Source organism: Sesamum indicum, linkage group LG5 (assembly GCF_000512975.1).
Source record: "Sesamum indicum cultivar Zhongzhi No. 13 linkage group LG5, S_indicum_v1.0, whole genome shotgun sequence".
NCBI classification, from domain to species: Eukaryota; Viridiplantae; Streptophyta; class Magnoliopsida; order Lamiales; family Pedaliaceae; genus Sesamum; species Sesamum indicum.
The window spans coordinates 7,573,073-7,598,787 of NC_026149.1; the positions used below are offsets into that span (position 1 = coordinate 7,573,073).

Consider the following 25,715-nt stretch of genomic DNA (forward strand, 5'->3'; position numbering starts at 1 on the left):
ATCTTTTTATTTTTGTGCATTCCACCTACATGGTTGGTTCTTCCAATCCTGATTGCTTGAGGTCCTCTTTGCCTTCAGATGATTCTCAAATGTCCATTTTTTATTTTCCTTTTAATATCTCCCGGATTCCTTTAAATAAATTATCAAGAAATTCTTCTTGAGAAAATTCGTCCAAAGAATTTTGAAATTCTCCAGCGAGACAAGAAAATTTATTTTCTCCATTTTTGCTAGACGTCTCCATGGGAGAAGCAATTCTTGAAAGATTCTTTTTCAGATCATTTTGCATTTGCTTGGATATTCCTCAATTATTTGATCTTTCGTGATTACCCCTTTCTTATTCAGAATTCTTTGGGAGATATGTTCGAAAGGATTGGGTGCCTGATTTTCTTCTTTTTCTGCAAGAACTTTATATTCCTGCAATTTTTCTTCCATCTCATTGATGATTTTTTGACCATAGTATTTCTTGGTCTCGGGATCAATTTGCATCAACTTGTTCCAAAATTTTGAACAATACCTCCTTTTGATGCATGGGATTTTTTGTAGGGTAATTCCTACCTCTGCTAGCCACTTCCAAATCCATGGGATAGAAAATTCCATAAAGAAATAAAGGGAAGCCATTCCTTCAATCCATTTTCTTGATTTTTCGGTTTGAATTATTTTTTGCGAATAATTTAGCCACTCCATATAATATTCTTGGAAGATTTCAGGAAGAATAGAAATTGATGGACCAAAACTTATCCACCATTGGAATACCCAATTTGGTATTTCTTGTTGGAAAACAAGTGGGCAAATTTTGAAAAATCATGTATGTTTTCTTTTATAATTTTCATAAAGAAAAGCTTTATTAAACGCTTCCACATAGTCCCAGTAATTAAAATTTATTGTATTTTTTGATTTTGGGTGAAAGTATTCTTTTTCTCCTAATGGGTTAATTTTCCATTCTACAACAGTGATAAATTTTTTAATTACTGCTTTAGAATAATTAAATTCCTTCCCATTGCTGGAAAATATGTGATTAATTTTAACACTCTGAGTTGCTTTAAGGATACATTCATAATGTGCCCTAGGTTTATATGACCCTGCTGAAAAAGATGCAACATTAAGGTACCTTTTCATTAGATACCGTGGATCATTTTCCCACCTTAAATTGTCATTCTCAAGAAGTATAATTATCTCGTGGTGTTCACTAAATTTGTAATTAATTAATTCATCTTCATCTTCTTGCACCATTTTTGCATAAGATGCTGACGATTCATCAGTCGTTAATATTTTATGTTCCTTTTTAAATTCAAGAAACTGTTTGAAGAGTTCATTCTCTTCTTCAGGGATGTTATTAAATTTTTCTATTCCTGAAATATTTTTTCTTACTAAGGCCCTATTCCCATGTCTGACAATATCACCAGCTCGAAACCTACCTCTCTGATTAGAGGAGGAATTTCTTCCTCCTCCCCGTTGGGGGAGCATTCCTGAAAAATAAAGATGATTCATTAGCCAGCATAGAGACCAGCAATTCATTGATGGTATAGCAAATTTGCTATCCAATTTTGTTTAATACGATTTTCTGCAGTGACATTTGCATCTGGAAATTGTATGAGAATGTCAGAAATTACTTCCTTGACTTTATCAATTCGCTTTCTGATTATTTTTTGAATTCTTTTTAATCTTGTCTTATATTCAATTGGTTCATCCCAAAATTTCCATTGGTAAATAGGCCAATGGACTCCATTCATAAAATATCTTTCTCCTATGACCATTTCTTCAATCCAACCATTTGGAATTGTCGAGGAAATATTCATTCCTCGAAACATTTTATTTTCAAATTCATCCAGATTCATTTCCATCAATATATTCTCTTGATAGGAAATCAGGGAGACTATTTGTCTCTCCTTTAATATATTCAATAGAGAAATTAAATGGGGCAAGATGTGTTGCCATCTAGCAAACATTTGTTTAGAGATATCATGTTTAAAATCTTTATTAAACATAAATTTAGCAGCAGAAAAATCTGTCCTATTGGTAAATTCTTGATTAAGTAAATCATCTTGAAATTTTAAAACACATTTAAAAAGAGTAAGAACTTCTTTAGCAACCGTAGCATAATTTCTTTGCGCTGCTTTCTATTTCCCTGAATGGAATCTAACTAACTATTCTTGCTTATTTTCATCAATTTGTTTTAGTATTCCTCCAAATCCAATATCAGAGGCATCTGCTTCAATAATCTTCTTCCAATTTGGATTAGCAAGAGTTAGACATGGTAATGATTTTACCTTCTGTTTAATTAACCTAACTGTTTTTGTATGTTCATCGGTCCACTCTGATGGATTATGCTTAAGCCTATCATACAATATTGTTGTATCTTTGGCAAGGTTCTTATAGTATGGGGCTATATAATTCAGACTGCCTAAAAATCTCTGTAATTGAGTTTTATCAATGATTTTATCAAGGAACTTATCAGCGAATTCAATACTTCTATTGATGGGTATAATTTCTCTCTTTTCAATATGATGTCCCAAAAATTTGACTTTTGTCTGAAAAATACTCATTTTTGATTTTGATAATACGAAACCATTTTGGATAACTAAGGTTTTAAATATTTCTAAATGCTTAAATTGGTCCTTGATACTATTTGAGAAAACTAAGATATCATCAATATAGACGATGATAAAATTAGAGAATTGATTAAAAATATCAATCATAATATTCTGGAATTCTGAAGGTGCATTTTTAATCCAAATGGCATAACATTCCATTCATGATGTCCAAATGGGACTGTAAATGCTGTCTTGTATCTATCAGATTCATTTATTTGAATTTGTCAATATCCTGATTTCAAGTCAAATTTTCAGAAAATTATTGCCCTGTGTAATCTATCTAACAGGTCCTTCTTATTAGGAATCGGATACCTTATCCATTTTAAGACTTTATTAAGAGATTTATAATTTATTACAAGTCTGGGTTTTCCCCTTTCTTTCTCTGCATGTTTGTTAACATAAAATGCAGTAATGACCATGGTGATTTTGAAGATCTAATTAGTTTTTTCTCAATTAAGGAGTTAATTTTATTTTTACATAATTCTAAATATTCACAATTCATTTGGCATGGTCTTACCTTAGTGGGGATGTTTGCTTCCGAAAATTCACTTTCATAGGGAAGGCTAATAATATATTTTTTTCTATGCCAAAATGCATTGGGATATTCATCACATATTTCTAGTTCAATTTTATTTTGAATCATTTTAATCTTTCCTTGTAATTTAGGATTTCTAAGTAGTTCATTTATTTGTATTGAATTTATTTCCTCCTTAATGAAGCGTATTTGGTTGGTCTTAGATATTATTAAATCTTTTATTTCATTTATAACCCTGTCTATTGGTTGGGTGATGAATTCAAATATTATTATTTCATTATCATAGGTTCCTATTATACCCTTTTCATTAATATTCTTTATCGAAAAAATCTTTTTAAGGAAAGGTGTTCCAAGAATAATTTCATTTGTTAAATCTTTTATTAGCAAGAAGCTTGTTGGAATACATTTTTTATTACATATTTAGCTTTTGGAATTTTAAAGCTTATATTTAGTTTTTGGTCATTGGCAGATGATAAAGAGTGGGTCGTTTTTTCAAAATACCTAGTTGGTATAAGACCTTATTAAATACAGTTAATATCTGCTCTACTGTCAATAAGAGCAGTAAATGTTTTCCTAAAATTGTTATTTATTAAAAGTTGAATTTTAACATTTCATTTTTGGCTAGTGACTATTTCTAAAGTGGATAGAAAATCTTCCTCGTATTTTTCTTCTCCTATTTCATTATTCTTGCTAATTTCAATCCTCTCAAGTCTATTAGTAAGAGAGTAATTGTATTTTTTAATATTCTTTATCTCATCTTTTAACTTTTCTACTTCAATTTTGAGATCCTCCATAATAGAGGGGTTATCTCTAAAAGTATGCTTTTCATTAAGAAATTTCTTGACTTCAGCTATTGTATATGGTTCAAAGGGTTTATTAATAGTTCTATCATAAGCTGGGTTAGGCTCAGAGGTGGAGGCATTATTATTACTATCAATTTTACTCAGAATAATGTCCCTAACTTCAGGATCCTTTATTTTCCTAAGTAATTCAATAATATGATTATCAGTGAGAACTTTTACTTTTTCCATTTCTTTAAATTTCGCCGTTAATTCATAAAATTCTTAATGTGAATTTTCTTCCTGCCTACATGAACAAGAAGACTCTTCTCCTTCAGATTCAGAAGTGATTGATGAATACTCAGAATTTTCTTCAATATTTTTAATTTCACTTTGCTTTTCCGATTTCTCTGATTTAGAGGATTCTTCTTTTTTCAAAAATATTACATTGAGTATTTATTGTTTTTCTTCTTCTTGTAAATTAAGATTATTTATTTTCTTTTTCAGCCTTCTAGCTTTTTTGTTTCTGCATCTATTCGCAAGATGATCTGTTTCTCCACAAATATAGTATCTTCTTATTTTCTTTGTGGTATTATTTTTAGCCTTCCATTCATTTTTTCTAGCTAAGTCATTTTCCTTATTTATTTCTTTTCTAAATTTTCTCTTTTTGTACCTCTTTTCCTTAAACCTCGAAGTTCTATTCCTAGAGATTTTTGATTTATCGGATGGTTTCATTTCCATCCCAAATTGAGCATAAAATTATCCTAATTGGCTTTTCTCTGTTAAATTTTGTCTTTTAATTTGTTTATTTAATCTAATTTCATTGCATAAATTTAATCCTTCCTGGATGCAGGTTCCAATTAACTTCCCATAACTTATTTTCTTTGTGGTATTATTTTTAGCCTTCCATTCATTTTTTCTAGCTAAGTCTTTTTCTTTATTTATTTCTTTTCTAAATTTTCTCTTTTTGTACCTCTTTTCCTTAAACCTCGAAGTTCTATTCCTAGAGATTTTTGATTTATCGGATGGTTTCATTTCCATCCCAAATTGAGCATAAAATTATCCTAATTGGCTTTTCTCTGTTAAATTTTGTCTTTTAATTTGTTTATTTAATCTAATTTCATTGCATAAATTTAATCCTTCCTGGATGCAGGTTCCAATTAACTTGCCATAAGTATATTGATTATAATTAATGTGCAAGTCTCCTTTTCTTAGGACATTTCTAACCCTTTCTGCAAAAAGATGAGGATGCCATTTATAAATTTAGACTTCCAATGAGAATCATTTGACTCTGGGAGTTCCATAACTCTACTAAGGAATACATCTTTGTACCATCTAAATGAAGTTAATGTTTTACATTTTAAATTCTGTGGAAGTGTTCGAATATTCTCACTATTATCTGACCATCTACCTGTAAAATGCTCAACGATGTTTATGGCTGATGTATAAACTACTTTATCTTATGAGATATTATTTTCAATTTTTACCTATTTAATATTTCATGTTTATCAGTTTGGCTGAGATAATTATTCCACCATCCCTTTAATTGGCCAGTGAATCCTGCTATGATCATTATAGCAATAGCTTTATCGAAATTATTATTTTCTTTACAGATAGTAGTATACATCATCATTCTATGTATCGTATTATAAATTTGTCTTTCTGTAAATCCATCAATGTTCCATTCATAAATTTATTTTCCATTATAACTATTTTGGTCAATTATCTCTTGTTCTTCGTAAAGGACATCTTGGGGTGTTGGTCTAGGATAATAGAATTTGGTTTGCATTGGTTTCCTAGCGAATTTTTCTAATTTGTTAATTTCCTCCATAATTCACTTCTATAATCCTGAGGATCTCCGTCATTATTTAGGGTATTTAATTTTAGAGTTTTAAATTTTTGATCTAATAGCTTTTCTAGGTCTCCTATAGGTTTTAAATTAAAATCCTACAATACCCGGGGGTGGTTGAATTGAGGGTCTTGCGATAATTTCTCCTCTTGTTTCTTCAACTAATGTCTTATTTGAGTTGATTTATCTTCGCCAATTTCTTTGCCACTCATAATCTTATCTATCTTATTATTTAATTTCATAATTTGTTCCCCTATAACATTTAAGTATAAATTGGCATAATTTTGCTTCTTTAATGACTCATTTATTTCTGTTATTGTAACTATTAAGGTATCATATTCAATTAGAAAATGCTTTAAAATTAATCTCTATTTCATTAGAATTCATTTTAAAAGGCAATTGAGGGGAAAGACGTTATTCAGGATTTTTCCGTTTTCTAGGAAATATTTTCTCTTTAACACATTTAAATATTTTTTTGAATATTTGGTTATAAACCATGGAACAAAGGTAACTTTCTTATTCCATACAGATAGTTCCTTATAGAATTGATTTGAAATTTCATTTTGTTTATCAGGTGGGAAATTTTTTAAAAAACTATTTTCTAAAGGGTTCCCATCTCTTTTCAGAAAATTCTCCCTTAATTTCTTTTCTAGCCAGGGATCCAGGACTAAAATCGATTATGTTTGTATAATTTTCAAATGGAATTTTATAGGCAATTATATCATGTGTATTCATTTATAAACAAAAATTCGTTTATGAAGTTAATTCTTCATTTAGTTTGGGATCCTTAAATACTTCTTTAATAATATTATTTGGTTGTATCCTTATTTCTTCGACCTTATCATAATTTGAGCTATTAATTTCTTCTCTGATTTGGGATGTGGATGCTCTAGATGGGGTTATTACCTCTACTGGTGATATATAATACATATTAGAATATCTTGAAGAGCCACTTCTTAAATATTTTGACTGATTAACAAAATATATTATGACATTTCCTTCTGGATTTTGTAATATATTTGTATACATACTTTCCGTATTACTTTAATGGGGACCTCCTTTTCAATCACCCAATGTTCTGGAAACTCTACTTCGCTCCATTTTATTTGTCTCCTAGTATTAATCCTTGAATTTTGTAAATTTATTTCAAAGAATACCATTTGTTCAAGAGTTTTATTATCTTGTGTCTTACAATTAGGATTAAGTGTATGGAGAAGTTTATAGTAAATTCTATAACATATACATATTAATTCTGATCTAGGTGTATAATTATATCCATGACTTTTAACATTTAACGTTAGTGCATCAAGTATATTCACATCATACATTGATAACTGTAGATTTGGGTAAACATTAAAAAATACTGGTCCATGGGCTAGACTAGATTGAATTATTCCTATTAGAGATTTCTTCTAGTCTAAATTCCTGGCATCTCTTAGGGCAGCTAAAAAGCTTTCTGGTAAACCTTCTAATGTTAGGGGCTTAAAGGCTATTTGAACAAGACGAATATGTACAAATTTATACTCTTCTTGGTAATGCCTTATATCCATGGAATCCAAAAGTTTTATTACTTTTTCTTCATTATCAAGAGAAATAGATTCTTCAGTAGTTTTTACCACCTTTTAGTTTTTCAGAAATCAAATCTTCCGAAATTGTAAATTAATTTAGAATTTACTTTAGGAATTGTCCATTTATTTAATTGATCTAAATTTCTGAGGAGTTCATACTCCTCTTTCCTAGCATTCTTAACATGACTACTATTATTATCAAATAAATACTGCATATTAAGCAGAGAAATAAAGTACTGCTGAATTATTCAATACAACTTCAACAACATGGCTCTGATACAATTGATTTAGAATATTTTATAATAAATATGAAAATATATTAAATTAAATAATAATTTAATTTAATTAACAATATATAAGATTATAAAAAAAATTTATTTATATTCAAACAAAAGGGACAAATTGAAAATTTGCTCACCTAAAATCCAATTTTTTATGTAGTATGTCTGTAAGGGGTTGCTAAGTTGTATATGTAGTGAAGGAAAAGGGTATTTTGGACAATTGTTCTACCAAAAAAGCTGAAATAGGGTAAAAAGAACCCTCTACTCTCATTTCCACTGCGTGTACAGCACCTTCCGTTAGTTTTAGACGGAGAGGGTCTTTTTTGCAGGGTTACAAAATTCACATGGTCTTTTATGGTTATTTATTTAACACAGGTAAGTTTTGTGCAATTTTTGCATAACACAAGGGGGGGTATTACGCAATTTTCCAATGTATTTATGCTAAAACAGTTAAAAATACTTAAATAAGGTGATTTTTGAATTATGGCAAATATTGGGTATGTTTTGACTTGTCTCAAAAATAATTTAAAAATAAAAATAAATTATTAAATAAAAGTTTCTTCCCTCTAATTATTTAATTATTAAATATATTATTTTTTTCTTAAAAAAAAGAAAAATGCCTAAATTACAACAAATCCCTAGAAAAAATCCCTAAAATCGTATTCACACCCACCCATTTCAAATGGTTGCCTCCATTCTTCCAGGAACCGTAGAATTCAGAAGAAAACTTGAATCTCCTCTACTAAATCTTGGTTTTTACCCCTCATTTTTTCATTCAAGACACCCACAACTCACTTGAGTTTTGCCAGCTTAAAGAATCGAACCATCCACCTACCGGAGCTCGAAGAGATATCCGTGCAGCATCATCAGCTTCTCCCGATTACCGACGTCGCCGCCGCTATTTTATCTTGGAAGAGGTTGTCATCAAATTAATTTAAAAACACATACACAGGTAATTACTTAAGAAAAAACCCTGTTTTAACTTTCTCCATTATCAATTTCTTCACTAATATGTGAAAGCACAACAAATCCCTAGAAAAAATCCCTAAGATCGTATTCACACCCACCCACTTCAATGGTTGCCTCCATTCTTCTAGGAACCCTAGAATTCAGAAGAAAACTTGAATCTCCTCTACTAAATCTTGGTTTTCCCCCCTCATTTTTTCATTCAAGACACCCACAACTGACTTGAGTTCTGCCAGTTTAAAGAAATCGAACCATCCACCTACGGAGCTCGAAGAGACATCCGTGCAGCATCATCAGCTTCTCCCGATTACCGACGTCGCCGCCGCTATTTTATCTTGGAAGAGGTTGCCATCAAATTAATTTGAAAACACATACACAGGTAATTACTTAAGAAAAAACCCTGTTTTAACTTTCTCCATTATCAGTTTCTTCACTAATATGTGAAAGTCGTGTTTCGTTGCGTGAAATTAAATTTCTGTTACTGTTTTAGATATTTGGGATTATGTGGTGTTTCAAGTTTTTTTACATGCAGATTGATTTTGTAGATCACAGACTGCTCTCGTTAATGCTTTCTTACAGCAGTTTCATAGCCGACTTGTGAAATTTGGAATTTCTCTAGTAAAATGTTACACATATATTTAGTGAGATTTTCAGGAATGGATTGGTTAACTTGGAGTCATGTTGGTGTCCATCAAAGACACTTGGCCTCTGAGGCTTTTGTTTGTGTGTTATTTGTACCTTTTCATTCTGTTGTTGGAAATTAGGTTCCAAGTTTTAAGAGCTTGTACAACGTGTAATAAAGGGTTGGGAGAATGTTATGTGATGAATTAGAGTGTAAAAGAATGACTGCACATACATTAGTGAGTTGAGCGAGTGTAATAGAGGGGATAACAATTTAATCAGTGAATTTGATTATCGCAGATATATGTTTGAGAGATTGCTTTGGTCACTAGTAAAATCTAAGATTTGTTTAGAAGTTAAATTGGTTCAGTGCTACATTGAGCATCCGTTTCTGAAATCTTGTAATGTCTTGGCCTGAATTCATTGTATTTCGTAATTTTAGTTCATATCACAAACAGTTTTTATCACCACATTTATGTATTTTCAGTTATTTTCTCAAAACTAGCTCTCGTCAAGCCAATAGACATGCTACTCCTAGATCCTTGATTTATTAAAGGAAAAAGTATTATTTTAGTTCGCTAAGTATACTTAATTTTAATTTTAGTCCGATAACTATGTCCATTTTTTTTAGGTCCAGTAACTTACGAAATTGCTTACTTTTAGTTCTCTGGCAGATTTTCACACAATTTTACCCCTATGAGTGCATATGGACTAAAACTGTCTTTCAAAAATTGCATAGGGGTAAAATTGTCCAAAAATCTGCCAGAGGACTAAAAGTAAGCAATTTCGTAAGTTATTGAACCTAAACAAAAATGGACATAGTTATCAGACTAAAATTAAAATTAGGCATACTTAGCGGACTAAAATAATACTTTTCCCTTTATTAAATACTCAAGTTTTAAATGTGTTGCCAAATAGATAGAATCATCTACTGATTCTTAAGTTGAACAATAGTGGAAGTATTTTATTGAATATACTATTGGTTAGAAAAAATAAAGTAAAATTTTGATTACTTTTTAAAAAATAAAATAAGATAAACTACTTTTTTGCCTAGGTACTTATTTTGTATGGACTTCTAGTTTAATAATTCCGTTTAGCAGATGTGATTATAGGACAAGAACTTATTAAATTTCTTGTTTGGGCTCACAATAAATTAAAAGTTGCTTTTGCTACTTAGCTGATTCCGTTGATCATCGTACAAAAATTGAGATTAGTAGCCATACTGATGTAGGTCGCGTGAAATCAGGATCTTCGGGTCAGATCGTTGGGTTAGATCGCTGGGTCCCTCTTTCGAACTACCTGTAGTGGATCCTGAGAACAAAGCAAACGTGAGACTAGCCGAGTAGCCCTCGGCGATGGCCCTCCGATGCTTAAGTTAGAAAAGTAGGGTCGAAAATATGGTAAATAGATCGAGTGAGATCACAAATATGGCGGTAAAATAAAATGGTGAAAACGTGTTTCAATAATCATAAATGAGACTATTTATAACTGTACGGTACCCTCTATGTATGCGACACGTGGCCCCAATGAAAGCGAGCCACGTCACCCTCTGTAAAAGCTTTCTGCCGCCGCTGCTGTACCTGCGCATTGGGCCCCACATGCACAGTCAAGAAATACATAAAAATGTGCTGAAAATTATAGGGGTATTTTTGTAATTATGTGGTTTCCCTTATCATTACTCCCCCACTTCTCTTAGTGTCATTAATGACACTAAGGGAAGTAGACAGTCACCATGTCTGTTGGAAGGATCTCGGCCATTTGTCCTACGCCACGTGTTTCCATCCGCTGAAATGTGGAAAGGCGCTCTGCTTCAAATATTCCCCTATATATAGTCCCCTATTTGAACTATTTTGATCGCCCCAACTAATCGCATTCGATCTCCCCCTGCGAGCTTCCTTCATTCTTTAGGTATTCCTCAATTCTTTCTTATTCCAGCTTTTGATATCATGTCTTCTAGGTTTAGGAGTCTTTCCGTTCCTGTGTCTGTTTCCGAGTCTAACTCGAGCTCGGATTCAAGCTCTAAGTCGGGGTCGTCAGCGACCTCCCCAAGGGAGACCGCTGGCACTTCTCACGATCCCACTTCTTCCATTCCCGAACCTCATTTTAACCTTCCCGAGGAAATTGCTGAATCCGATGAGGCCCTTGTTTTTAAAAAATACATTTAAATGATGCAACAAAAGCCATGGTTAGGAATCGTGAGCATCATTAAAACAACTCCTGTAGCTTTAAAAAGAAAATATTATATACCTGCTGATTACGATATTATCATTCCTCGTTCATTCGATCGCATGCATTAACCCCCATAAGGTTATTGTGCTTTATCCGTGCTTCATTTAGATGCCGGACTGCGTTTTCCATTACCCCGCGAGGTGAATAATATCCTTGTCTGATTAGGTCTCTGCCCGATGCAATTATCCCCCAATTCTATCAGCCATATACTCATGTTCATTATTGTTATAAAACACCTTAATTTGCTTCCCTCCTTTGACCATTTCTGGTCTTTATACAGTATCACTGCCTCTAAAAGATCAGGGGAGACTGGGTGGTTCTACTTAACCACACGCAAGGACTGCCGTTTTTTAGACGATTTGAGGTCTAATGTCGGTCCTTGGCGTGATAGGTATTTCTTTATACGATCTCCACCTGGGCAATCTTGGGATTTTTACTTGGGTTGGCGCGAGTCCAAACCCAAACCCGAAACTTTTGGGGAGGGGTTCGAGAGCGACCTCATAAATTACATTACTCTGTTTTGGTACCTTCCGAAAGTACTACTACAGGAAAAAGTCTTGAAGCTCGCGGGCCTCTCCCCTGCTCCTATTCCAGTCAAAAGCTTTTTAGGTGATTACAAAAGTCCCATCTTTTCCCTTCTCTTCCTTTAAGCGATCTCTAACTAATTCTTTTTTGCAGAATCTGAAATCATGCTGGCCAGGATCGCGAACAAGATTAGAGCCAAAAAAGGGACGCTGCCTCTCTCTGTTGATCGCGAGCTCAGAAGCGTAGCAACGGCTGCCAAAGGGAAATCAAGAGAGCGTGCCCCAACTCCTACTCCATCCCCTTCAGTCGCCACCGCTTCTGAACAACCATCCTCTCCCACCGAAACACGAGATCATATCCCAGACGAGCAAGTTGAGGTGGTGAAAATCTCGGAAGATCGTGGTCAGAAAAGAAAGAGGGGAAGAGGAACAACGATCCCTGAAGCAGAGTCAGTGGAGCCAACAGAAAGCAGGAGTGATCCCTCCTCGAAATCAGCTAGGCAGGGCAGACTTGAGGCGAAGATTGCCGCTGATTGGGTCGCCGAACCCGAAAGCAGAAAGAGATTTGCCACATTTCAAGAAGTGTGGCAGCGAACAAGAGACGAGCAACCTTCCTCTGCTCGCAGTGCTGAGATGTCCGGAGAAAAATGGATCCCCGATTGGAAAATCTCGAAAAACAGTAGTGTTCTGCGGACCTTTGCCGGGCAAGATTCATGGGAAGTCTACAAGGCCGCTTGCCTCGAACGGGATCAAGTCATCCTTGCCCAAACCTCCCTCACATCCCACGAGGAGCACTTCGCGCATAATATGACTCAGGTAACCACCAGCTTGCCCTCCTCACGAATTGATTTCCCATGAACTAACTCTTACCTTCGTTATAGGCCATGGCTTTTGCACATAACTTGTCCCTCCAATGCTCGATGTGGAGACATGACAAAATCCTCCTTGAAGCAAAAACTGTGGAGATGGAGAAGAAGATTCTAGAGCAGCAAGCCTTGATCGAGTCCCTGCAGTCTGACGCACAAGAGAAGAAGGAGCTCGTTTCCAAGCTGGAAATTTATGAGAGAGAATTAGAGGAAGCCAGATCCACAGCCCAAACAGATCGCGCAACCGCTTTTGAAGCGGGCAGGGAGCAGGGCTTAGCTGAAGGTCGAGCTCAGGGTCTAGCTGAAGGTCGGGCCATATTTCTGCAGAGCCAGGAGCACAAGGATTTACTAGATCAAGCTCGCTTAAATGGTGCTCGCGACTTTCTGAAATCTAGGACCTTTCGAGAGGCTGTGGAGATCCAGGCGTCGGACTTTATGATTGAGGGGTTTGAAAAATACCAGGGCCAAATTCGGAAGCTCGATGGACTTGCAGAGGATTTCGATCTAGAGCAGTTGGATGTCTCCTTAGACAAGAATCTCGAGCCGTATCCCCCTGGCCCAGCACCTGCCGATGACTTCCCAGAATTTCTTCCTTTGATGGACGAACTACCACCCCTATTTCCTATCTCATAGATTTGTAGGGATGAACACTTTTTTGTAAACACTTTTTGTAAACACTTTTTATTTTGTACTCCGATCCAACAATGTTGATCCAGGGATGAGTTCCCCTTTTTGTAAGCTAATTATTATCAAATTCAAATATTTTGTCCATCCAATCCTTGAGCAATTTATATTCTTGTATATCTACGAAGATTGCTGCTAAGCTTCAAAAACTATCGTCTCCCTTCGGGTCGTTCCACGAGATCTTTTACAGAACTTTCGCGTTCTAATAACGTATAGACCTAATAAGTTATAAAATCTGCAACCCCTTCAAATCGCTTATGAACCTTTTTCAGGTTAGAAATCCATCGTATCTTTTGAACCTTTTTCAGGTTAGAAATCCTGCGCATTTTTTTCAGATCGCTTATGAACTTTTTTTAGGTTAGAAATCCTGCGCATCTTTTTCAGATCGCTTCTGAACCTTTTTCAGGTTAGAAATCCTGCGTATCTTTTTCAGATTGCTTGTGAACCTTTTACTTCTAAGGTTAACTTTGAAAGAACACAACAGAACTTGTAGATGCAAAATGACCTTTTTCAGTTCGTCTTTTTCAGACTATTCTGTCTTTTTCAGACAATTACAAGCCTTTTTCAGGCAAAATCTTGCTACGAAGCTTACATATGTCTAAGCATAAAATTTCTTTAAGTTATGCACATTTCAAGGCCGTGGCAGATTTTTCCCCTCTAAGTCTTGCAAGATGTATGTCCCTTTTCGTCGGATTTTCACTACCTTGTATGGGCCTTCCCATGTCGGATCTAGCTTTCCAACATGCTTAGACATTTCAACTTTCTTCAACACCAGGTCGCCAACTTGAAAACTTCTCGGTCGTACTCTTTTATTATAATTTATGGTCATCATGCTTTTGTACCTCAAGATCTTTGCATACGCGTGATCTCTACCTTCTTCGATTATTGTAAGATCGACTGACCGCTCCTAGGAATTTTCTTCTGCTTCATATTGGGCGACTCGAGCTGTCTCTTCCCTGATCTCCGCGGGTATGACAGCTTCACTGCCATATACCAAATAGAAAGGGGTCTCACCCGTGGCAGTTCGCGGGGTCGTCCAATATGCCCAGAGTACTCCAGGCAGCTCTTCGACCCATGCCCCTTTTGCTCTTTCCAATCGAGTCTTCAAGTATTGCAATAGGGTGCGGTTCATGACCTCAGTCTGTCCGTTCGCTTGTGGATTCCCGACCGCCGTGAAATTCTGTTGGATTTTCAGCTCTTTACACCATGCCACAATCTTCTTTTCTTGGAATTGTGTTCCATTATCCGATACCAGAACGCACGGAATCCCGAACCTGCAAATAATATTTTTCCAAATGAAATTGATTACCTCTTTTTCAGAAATTCTGGTCAGAGCTTCCGCCTCGACCCACTTAGAAAAGTATTCGACCGCCACAATCAAGAATTTTTTCTGAGCCACTGCTTGAGGAAATGGACCAACGATATCGATCCCCCATTGATCAAAGGGGCATGCAACTTTCAAGGGCTCCAGAGGGGTCACTGGGGAATGCAGTAACTCCGCGTATTTTTGGCAACTTTTGCATTTTCTAGCGAACTCCTTTGCATCCTCCACCATCGTGGGCCAGAAATAACCTTGCCTTAAGATCTTCTAAGCCAGCAACCTTCCTCCCGAGTGATTTCCGCAACTGCCTTCATGTACTTCCTTCATAACATACTGCGACCTTTCTGCGTCTAAGCATTTCAACAAAACACCTTCTGGAGTTCTTTTGTAGAGATCATCTCCAATCATAGTGAAGCGATTTGCTTTGAGCTGTAGCCTTTTAGCAGCGATCGGGTCGCTAGGCAATTCCCCATACTTCAAATACCGGACAAAAGGCGTTCTCCAAGAATCCGCCCTCTCAACTGTGTGAATCTCCGCTTCATTTATTACCGGGTGTGACTTGACCATCGCCGTGATCTTTCTTTCCTTAATTCCTTCGACCAGCGACCCGAACTTCGACAAGGCGTCTGCCCGTGCATTCTCGTCCCTCGGGATTTGATTGATCGTACATCTGTCAAATTTTTTCATCATGTCCTTCATCTTTGCCAAGTACTGTGTCATGGACCACTCTCGCGTGTCATAGGTGCCCTGTACTTGCATTGCGACAAGTTGTGAGTCTGTATATACATCTACCTGCCTTATACCTCCATCCCATGCTGTCTGCAATCTTTGAATTAAAGCTTCATATTCAGCTTCATTGTTCGTAGCCAAAAAATTTAACCTCGCTGCGATCTCGATCTCAGCACCGTTCGGTCCGTGCAAGTAAATACCAGCTCCTCCATTCTTTGAGGTCGACGACCCATCCACGTGTAGCAGCCATCTCTCTTCTTTTTCAGGCTGTTCACCAGCGAACTCGACCAAGAAATCAGCAAACACTTGCGCTTTGATTGCACTCCTTGTCTGAAATTTGATGTCAAATTCTCCCAGCTCCACCGCCCATTTGATCATCCTGCCAGATGTATCCGATTTTGACATAACCTGCTTCAAAGGATGATTAGTTAACACAACAATAGGGTGGGACTGGAAGTAAGGTCGCAACTTCCGTGCCGTTGTCACCAAAGCCAACGCCAGCTTCTCGATCTGGATATATTTCTTCTCCGCCCCTTGTAACATTTTGCTTACATAGTAGACAGGACTTTGTTTTCTATTCTCTTCACGAATCAGCACCGAGCTCACCGCATTATCTGAGACAACTAAATACACATACAATTTTTCCCAATCATGGGATTAGAAAGCAGTGGGGGAGTAGTTAAATACAATTTTAGCTTCTGAAAAGCCTGCTCGCAGTCCTCACTCATTCGAAATTGTTCGCTTTTCGCAAAACCTTAAAGAAAGGTAAGTTACGATCAGCTGACCTGGATATGAAACGATTCAGCAAGGCGACCTTTCCCGTTAACTGCTGCACCTCTTTTATCGATTTTGGCGACCCTAGCTGCATGATCACCTTGATCTTTTCCGGATTGGTTTCTATGCCCCCTTCGCTAACCATGTATCCCAAAAACTTGCCCCCTCGTACCCCAAAGGTACATTTGGATGGATTCAACTTCATGCCGTAAGATCGCATTATGTCAAAAGCTGTTCGCAAATTTGATAAGTGATCACATTCTTGCTTGCTTTTGACCAACATGTCATCTACATACATCTCCATCGTACTTCCAATGTGATCTTTAAACATCCGATTCACCAGCCTTTGGTAGGTCGCGCCCGCGTTCTTCAATCCGAAGGGCATTACATTGTAGCAATAGACTCCTTTCTGGGTCACGAATGTAGTTTTCTCCGCATCCTCCTTTGCCATAAAAATTTGATGGTAGCCCTGATAAGCATCCATCATACTTAACAGTGCACACCCCGCAGTCGAGTCCACCAGCAGATCGATCCTCGGGAGTGGGTACGGATCCTTCGGACATGCTTTGTTAAGATCAGTGTAATCCGTGCGCATTCTCCATTTTCCAGCTGCTTTTGGCACAATAACCACATTTGATAACCAGGTCGTGTATTGTATCTCCCTAACGAACCCAGCTTGCAGCAACTTGTTGACTTCCTCTTCGATAATCTTGTTCCTTTCGACCCCGAACACTCTTTTTTTTTGTTTCACCGGTTTGACCTGCGAATCAATGTTAAATCTATGCACAATTACCTCGGGGTCTATACCTTGAAAATCAGAGGGACTCCATGAAAAGAGGTCGTTATTACTCCACAAGAAATCAATGATCATCGTTTCCATCTCCATGGTCATCTGCGACCCAATTCGAGTCGTTTTTGGAAATTTTGCGAAATTAATTCGACCTCCTTATACTCCTCCAACGGCTCAATTGTTTCCATTTTTCCTCGTTTTGCCTCTTCACTTTGGCTCATCTCTTCCTTTCTCTTTTCTTTTTTTCATAGTTTCTCCTGCGAAAAATAGGAACCTCATCGGTTTCAGCTATTTCCTCGGGAAGGTCAGAATGTTCAGGGATGGAAGAAGTGGGATCGCGAGAAGTGCCAGCGGTCTCCCTTGGGGAGGTCGCTGACGACCCCGACACAGAGCTCGAATCCGAGCTCGAATCAGACTCGGAAACAGATACAGGAACGGAAAGACTCCTAGACCTAGAAGACATGATATCGAAAGTTGGAATAAGAAGGGATTGAAAAATACCTGGAGAATGGAGGTAGCTCGCAGGGGGAGATCAGTTCGGGCGGTCAAAAAAGTTTAAATGGGGGACTATATATAGGGGAATATTTGAAGCAACGCGCCTTTCCACATTCCAACGGATGGAGACAAGTGGCTTAGGACAGATGGCCGAGATCCTTCAAACAAACATGGTGGCTGTTCACTTCCCTTAGTGTCATTAATGACACTAAGAGAAGTGGGGGAGTAATGATAAGGGAAGCCACATAATTACAAAAATACCCCTATAATTTTCAGCACCTTTTCATTTATTTCTTGACTGCGCGTGTGGGGCCCAATGCGCAGGTACAGCAGCGGCGGCAGAAAGCTTTTACAGAGGGTGACGTGGCTCGCTTTCATTGGGGCCACATGTCGCATACATAGAGGGTACCGTACAGTTATAAATAGCCTCATTTATGATTATTCAAACATGCTTTCACCACTTCATTTTACCGCCATATTTGTGATCTCACTCGATCTCTTTATCATATTTTCGACCCCACTTTTCTAACTTAATATTGGAGGGCCATCGCCGAGGGCTACTCGGCTAGTCTTACGTTTGCTTTGTTCTCAGGATCCACTGCAGGTAGTTCCAAAGAGGGATTTAGCGATCCGACCCAGCAATCCGATCCGGAGATCCTGATTTCGCGCGACCTACATCACCTCTGATATTGAATTTGGAGGAATACTAAAACAAATTGATAAAAATAAGCAAGAATACTTAGTTAAATTCCATTAGGGAAATGGAAAGCAGCCTAAAGAAATTATGCTACGGTTGCTAAAGAAGTTCTTGCTATTGTAAAATGTGTATTGAAATTTCAAGATAATTTACTCAATCAAGAATTTACCATTAGGACAGATTGTTCTGCTAAACTTATGTTTAATAAAGATTTTAAACATAATGTTTCTAAAAAAATATTTGCTAAAAAAATATTTGCTAGATGGCAAGCACATCTTTCCCCATTTAATTTTTCTATTGAACATATTAAAGGAGAGACAAATAGTCTCCATGATTTTCTGTCAAGAGAATATATTGATGGAAATAAATCCGGACGAATTTGGAAATGAAATGTTTAGAGGGATGAATATTTCCTCAAAAAATTTCAAATATTTGGATGGAAGAATTAGTCATAGGAGAAAATTTTTTTATGAATGGAGTCCACTGGCCTATTTATCAATTAAAATTATGGGATGAACCAATTGAATATAAGACAAGATTGAAAAGAAGCCAAAAAATAATCAGAAAGCGAATTGATAAAATCAAGAAAATTATTTCTTACATTCTCATACAATTTTCAGATGCAGACCTCACTGCAGAAAATTGTATTAAATGAATTTGGATAACAAATTACTGGTTATTATGCTGGCTAATGAATTATCTTTATTTTTCAGGAATGCTCCCCCAAAGGAAAGGAAGAAATTCCTCTAATCAGAGAGGAGGTAGGTTTCGAGCAGGTGATATTGTTAGACATCGAAATAGGACATTAGTGAGAGAAAATATTTTCGGAATTGGAAAATTTAATAACATCCCTGAAAAATAAAATGAACTCTTTAAACAATTTCTTGAATTTAAAAAAGAACATAAAAAATTAATAACTGATGAATGATCAGCATCTTATGCCAAAATAGTGCAAGAAGATGAAGAGGAATTAATTAATTACGAATTTAGTGAACATCATGAGATAATTATACTTCTTGAAAATGATGATTTAATTAATCATACAAACCTAAGGCACATTATGAATGTATTCTTAAGGCAACCCAAAGTGTTAAATTAATCACACATTCTCCAGTAATGGGAAGGAATTTAATTATTCTAAAGCAGTAATTAAAAAAGTTATCACTGCTGTAGAATGGGGGATTAACCCATTAGGGTAAAAAGAATATTTTCACCCAAAATTGAAAAATACAATAAAGTTCAATTACTGGGACTATGTTGAAGCATTTAATAAAGCTTTTTTTTTTTATGAAAATTATAACAGAAAACATATTTGGTTTTTTAAAATTTGCCCAATGGTTTTCCAACAAGAAATAACGAATTTGGTATTTCAGTGGTGGATAAGTTTTGGTCCATCAATTTTTATTCTTCCTGAAATCTTCCAGGAATACTATACGGAATGGCTAAATTATTCTCCAAAAATAATCAAAGCAGAAAAATCAAGAAGATGAATTGAAGGAATGACTTCTCTTTATTTTTTTTAAGAAATTCTCTATTCCATGGATCTGGAAGTGGCTACTAGAAGTAGGAATTACCTTATAAAAAATCCCATGCATCAAAAGAAGGTATTGTTCAAAATTTTGGAACAAGTTGATGCAAATTGATCCCGAGACCAAGAAATACTATGGTCAAGAAATCATTAATGAGATGGAAGAAAAATTACAAGAATATAAAGTTCTTGCAGAAAAAGAAGAAAATCAAGCCCCTAATCCTTTTGAACATATCTCCCAAAGAATCCTGAATAAGAAAGGGGTGATCACGAAAGATCAAATGATTGAGAAATACCTCAAGCAAATGCAAAATGATTTTAAAAAGAATCTTTCGGGAATTGCTTCTCCTATGGAGACTTCAAGCAAAAATGGAGAAAATAAATTTTCTTATCTTGCTGGAGAATCTCAGAATCCATTGGAGGAATTTTCTCAAGAGAAATTTCTTGATAATTTATTCAAAGGAATTCGGGAGACATTGAAGGAAAAATCAAAGATGGAAATTTCAGAATCATCTGAAGATAAAGAAGACCTCAAGCAATCGGGATCGGAATCAGAAGAAAGCAGCTTCTCCAAATTGATGAAGAAATAAGGTTATAGCAGAGCAAGTTAACAGAATTGACCAAATGACACGTGTCAACAATGAAGGGACACTTGGCAGATGAAGGCCATGCAGACGTGAAAAAATGATTTCAAGTCCAGACCATTTGGTTATAAATATAACCACTTCCCCCCTTTTTGAGAGAGCCATCAGGAGTCTTCATGTGTTGAACCAGAGGCACTTGTAATTTTTTTCTCTTTTTAATTATATAAAAGTTTGATTTGGCAGAAGAAGGGATACAAGCTAATTGTGAGTTTTGTTATTTAGCTTTCTGCATTTGTTACCTCCATTCTTACTTATGTTTTGTTTAGTCTAATGTAAGGCTAATTACTGATGTTGAATTATTCAACTATAACGGAGATAGCATGGCTACATAGATGTATATATAAATAAAATAAAAAAAAAAAAGTATTTTTCATTACTGATGAAGATAAGGAGAAATTGAAAGAACATAAAGATAAGACTCTCTGGGTCGTTAATTTAAATTATGGGTATGAACAAGGTCGGCCTTGCCATTACTGCCCAATTTTTTCGTTCTTTGGCGTTGTTTTTGGGCTTTAGTGTGGTATCTTCTGACCAAAATTCATATCTATTAGTTTAAACCAACGTAAAAGGTTCCCAATTTAGTCTTCCCTTATCCGTAAAAGGTACCCAATTTAGTCTTCCCTTATGTTATTTGAACCAGAGTGTCTTATCCTTATGTTCTATCAATTTCTCCTTATCTTCATCAGTAATGAAAAATACTCTTTTTTATTATTATTATATATATATAGCCAAGCTATCTCCGTTATAGTTGAATAATTCAGCAGCAGTAATTTAGTCTTGCATTAGGCTAAACATAACAGAAACAAGAATGAAGGTAACAAATGCAGAAAGATAAATAAGAGAACTTATAGGTAGCATGTATCCCTTCTTATGCCAAATCAAATTTTTATATAACTAAAGAAAGAGAAATAAATTACAAGTGCCTCTGCTTCAACACATGAAGACTGCTGAGGGCCTACGAAAAGGGGGGGGGGGGGGGAAATTTATAACCAAATGGTCCGGACTTGAAATGATTTGTTCATGCCCGCATGGCTTTCATCTGCCAAGCGTCGCTTCATTGTTGACACGTGTGATTTGGCCAAATTTCTTGACTTACTTTGTTGTCACCTTATTTTTTCTTTAGTTTGGAGAAGCTGCTTTCTTATGATTCCAATCCTGAATGCTTGTTGTCTTCTTTATCTTCAGATGATTATGAAATTTTCATCTTTGATTTTCCCTTAAAAGTTTCTCGGATTCCTTTGAATAAATTATCAAGAAATTCCTATTGAGAAAATTTCTCCAATGGATTATGAGATTCTCTAGCGATACAAGAAAATTTATTTTCTCCATTTTTGTTTGAAGTTTCCACAGGAGAGGCAGTTCCGGAAAGATTCTTTTTGAAATCATTTATCATTTGCTTGAGGTATTCCTCAATCATTTGATCTTTCATAATCACTCCTTTCTTATTCAGGATCCTCTGAGAAAATATGTTCAAAAGGATAGGTGCCTGATTCTTTTCTTTCTCTACAAGAACGTCATATTCTTGCAATTTTTTTTTTCATATCATTAATAATTTCTTGACCATAAGTATTTCTTGGTCTCGGGATTAATTTGCATCAACTTATTCCACAATTTTGAACAATACCTTCTTTTAATGCATGTAATTTTTTGTATGGTAATTCCTATTTTTGGTAGTGATTTCCAGATCCATGGAATAGATAATTCCATAAAAAAATAAAGAGAAGTCATTCCTTCAATCCATCTTCTCGATTTTTCTGCGTGGATTATTTTTGGTGAATAATTTAGCAATTCTGCATAGTATTCCTGAAAAATTTCAGGAAGAATAGATATTGATGGATCAAAACTTATCCATCATTGAAATACCCAATTCGGTATTTCTTGTTGAAAGACCAGTAGGCAAATTTTAAAAAATCATGTATGCTTTCTCTTATAATTTTCATAAAGAAAAGCTTTATTAAATGCGTCAACATAGTCCAAATAATTGAATTTTATTGCATTTTTTGGTTCTAGGTGAAAATTTCTTTCTCTCCTAATGGGTTAATCCCCCATTTTAAAGCAGTGATGAATTTTTTCATTACTACTTTTGAATAATTAAATTCCTTCCCATTACTAGAGAATGTGTGATCAATTTCAACACTCTGGGTTGCCTTAAGGATACATTCATAATGTGCCCTAGGTTTGTATGGCCCTGCGAAAAAAGATGCAACATTAAGGTACCTTTTTATTAAATACCACGGATCATTTTCCCATCTCAAATCATCATTTTCAAGAAGTATAATTAGCTCATGATGTTCACTGAATTTATAATTAACTAATTCATCTTCATCCTCTTGGAATATTTTTGCGTAAGATGCTGATGATTCATCAGTTGTTAATTTTTTGTGTTCCTTCTTAAATCCAAGAAACTGTTGGAAGAGTTTATTTTCTTCTTTAGAGATGTTATTATATTTTTCAATTTCGGAAATATATTCCCTCACTAAAGCTTATATTCAATTTTTGTCCGTTGGCAGATGATAAAGAGTGGGTCGTCTTTTCAAAATACCTAGTTGGTATAAGACCTTCTTTAATAAAATTAATATCTGCTCCACTGTCTATAAGAGCAGTAAATATTTTTTTAAAATTATTATTTATTAAAAGATCGATTTTAATATTCCACTTTTGACTAGTGACAATCTCCGAAGTGGATAAAAATTCCTCCTCGTATGTTTCTTTACCTATTCCAATGTCTTGCTAATTTCTAAAATTTCAATTCTACTAGTAAGAGACTGATTATATTTTTTAATATTTTTTATTTTTCTTTAATTTTCTACTTCTATTCCTAGATCTTCGAGAGTAGAGGGGTTATCTTTAATAGTATGCTTTTCATTAACCAATTTTGAACCTTAGTAATTGTATATGATTCAAAAGTTTATTAATAATTCTATCATAAATTGAGCTAGACCCAGATGTGGAGACTTTACCATTATTGTCAATTTTATTCAGAATTATATCCCTAACTTTAAGGTCTTTTATTTCTCTAAGTAATTCGATAATATGATTATCAGTGACAACATTTATTTTTTTCATTTTTTAAATTTTTTTCATTAATTTAAAAAACTCCTGATGGGTGAATTTTCCTCCGAGTTTTCCTGTCCGCATGAACAGGAAGGTTCTTCTTCTTCAGATTCAAAAGTGATAGATGAATATTCAAAATTTTCTTCAATACTTTTAAGTTCACTCTATTCTTCAGATTGTTCTTTTGATTCAAATGATTATTTTTGCTCAAAGAATATTACATTGTGTATTTCTTGTTTCTCTTCTTTTTCTAAATTAAGATTATTTATTTTCTTTTTCAATTTTCTGGCCTTTTGTTTCTGCATCTATTTGCAAGATGGTCTGTTTTCCTACAAAATATAGCATCTTCTTATTTTCTTTGAGGTACTATATTTAGCCTTCCATTCATTTTTTCTAGCTAGGTTTTTTTCTTTTTTTATTTCTTTTCTTAACTTTTTCTTTTCATACCTCTTTTCTTTAATTCTTCAAGTTATATTCTTAGGGATTTTCGATCTGCCGGATGGTTTCATTCCGCCCCAAATTGAGCACAAAATTATTCTAATTGACTTTTCTCTATTAAATTTTATCTTTTAATTTGTCGGTTCAGTCTAATTTCATTGCATAAATTCAATCCTTCTTGGATGCAAGTTCGAATTAACTCCCATAAGTATATTGATTATAATTAATTTATATGTCTCCTTTTCTCAGGATATTTCTAACCCTTTCTGTAAAAAGATGAGGGAGGCAATCTATGAATTTAAACTTCCAATGAGCATCATTTGACTGTGGGAGTTCCATAACTCTACTAAGGAATACGTCTTTATACCATCTAAATGAAGTTAATGTCTTACATTTTAAATTCTGTAATAGGATTTGGATATTCTCACTATTATTAGACCATCTATCTGTAAAATATTCAACTATATTGATAGCTAATGTATAGACTGCTTTTTGTTCTAAGATATTATTTTTAATTTTTAGTGTATTTAATATTTCATCAGTTTGGCTGAGATAATTATCCCACTATCCCTTTTAATTGGCCAGTGAATCCTGTTACGATCACTTTAGCAATAGCTTTATTGAAATTATTATTTCCTTTACATATAGTACTATAAATCATCATCCTATGTATAGTATTATAAATTTTTCTTTCTGTAAATCCATCAATGTTCCATTCATAAATTTGTTTGCTATTATAACTATTTTGGTCAATTATCTCTTGTTTTTCATAAACAACATCTTGAGGTGTTGGTCTAGGATAATAGAATTTTCTTTGCATTGGCTTCCTAGCAAATTTTTTCTAATTTGTTAATTTTATCTTTGAGTTCTCCTTTGTAATCCTGAGAATTTACATCATTATTTTAAGTATTTAATTTTAGAGTTTTAAATTTTTGATCCCGTAATTTTTCTAGTTCTCCTATAGGTTTTAAATTAAAACCTAGGTCTGGCAATAATTTCTATTCTTAATTAACCAAAATATATTTTAATTAATATAATTAAAATTAATTACAAAATAAACAAAGAAAAAATTAAATGGTTCGTCCCTTTTTGACTGAACTTGTCTCTAAGTTTTCGGCACCATCCAATCGAGTTTCAAACCGCCAGTGGTACCATTCTATTTCTTTCTTCAAGAGGAATTTCCTTTCATGCATTTAATTTGAGTTTTCGTCAATCGGAAAGACTAGGCTCAAGCCACAACCGCCAAACATGTTTGTCGTTGATTCGTCGTCGTTCGGTCGAATCTCGACTGTAGACCACCACCATCAGACTCGTCTCTTCAAGACGATTCCAACGAGATTGACCTCACTCATTTTGGTAAAGCATTTACAGAGATCTGACGGTTTGAATAATTCACCGCCGTGACGGAAATGGTGGTGGGGGAGGAAGGGGGGGGGGGAAGAGGGGGGGGTTGGGGGGGTGGTTTGGGTTTGCTATATATATATATATAATAATAATATATTTGTTTAATTTTAAATTATTTGTATATAATATAAGTTAAATAATTTGTTGAATCTAAATCTTTCATTTTTTTAAATTTAATAATTGTGATTAATTGATTAGATCTAACAATCAATATTTGATCAAAGAAGCTGCAATGGTCATTAAAATAAGAAACAATATATACTAAGTAAGGGTATAACGGTCATTTTATAAAAAAACTAACATCGTCAGTTCGATTTAATGGAAAGGGGGCGATTGAACTATATTTAA

The 25,715-nt window shown here is 34.9% G+C and overlaps 1 protein-coding gene across 8 annotated transcripts; it reads left to right on the plus strand.

Annotated features, from left to right (window-relative positions):
• On the plus strand, nt 8,416-25,400 carry LOC105162210. Of its 8 annotated transcripts, XR_847824.2 has the most exons (5): nt 8,416-8,555; nt 8,806-8,948; nt 19,013-19,060; nt 20,290-21,040; nt 21,074-23,903. XR_847824.2 is itself a non-coding variant. In XM_011080203.2 (3 exons), exons 2-3 carry the CDS (start codon nt 12,109-12,111, stop codon nt 13,440-13,442), a joined length of 1,269 nt encoding a protein of 422 aa, XP_011078505.1. In that variant the 5' UTR covers nt 8,435-8,555; nt 12,098-12,108; the 3' UTR covers nt 13,443-16,458. The 8 variants fall into 8 exon arrangements, 3 of the variants coding, with proteins under 3 accessions (XP_011078505.1, XP_011078502.1, XP_011078501.1); XR_002287038.1 differs by lacking the exons at nt 20,290-21,040; nt 21,074-23,903 and adding an exon at nt 24,213-25,400; XR_002287037.1 differs by having other exon boundaries at nt 19,013-21,040.

What these genes read in the sequence shown, in the direction of transcription:
- LOC105162210 (XM_011080199.2), top strand. Translation starts at nt 11,596, where the DNA reads ATGCAATTATCCCCCAATTCTATCAGCCATATACTCATGTTCATTATT. An exon ending in TCCAGTCAAAAGCTTTTTAG is followed by an intron (nt 12,029 to 12,097) that starts GTGATTACAAAA and finishes TCTTTTTTGCAG; the next exon opens with AATCTGAAATCATGCTGGCC. An exon ending in TCGCGCATAATATGACTCAG is followed by an intron (nt 12,760 to 12,824) that starts GTAACCACCAGC and finishes CCTTCGTTATAG; the next exon opens with GCCATGGCTTTTGCACATAA.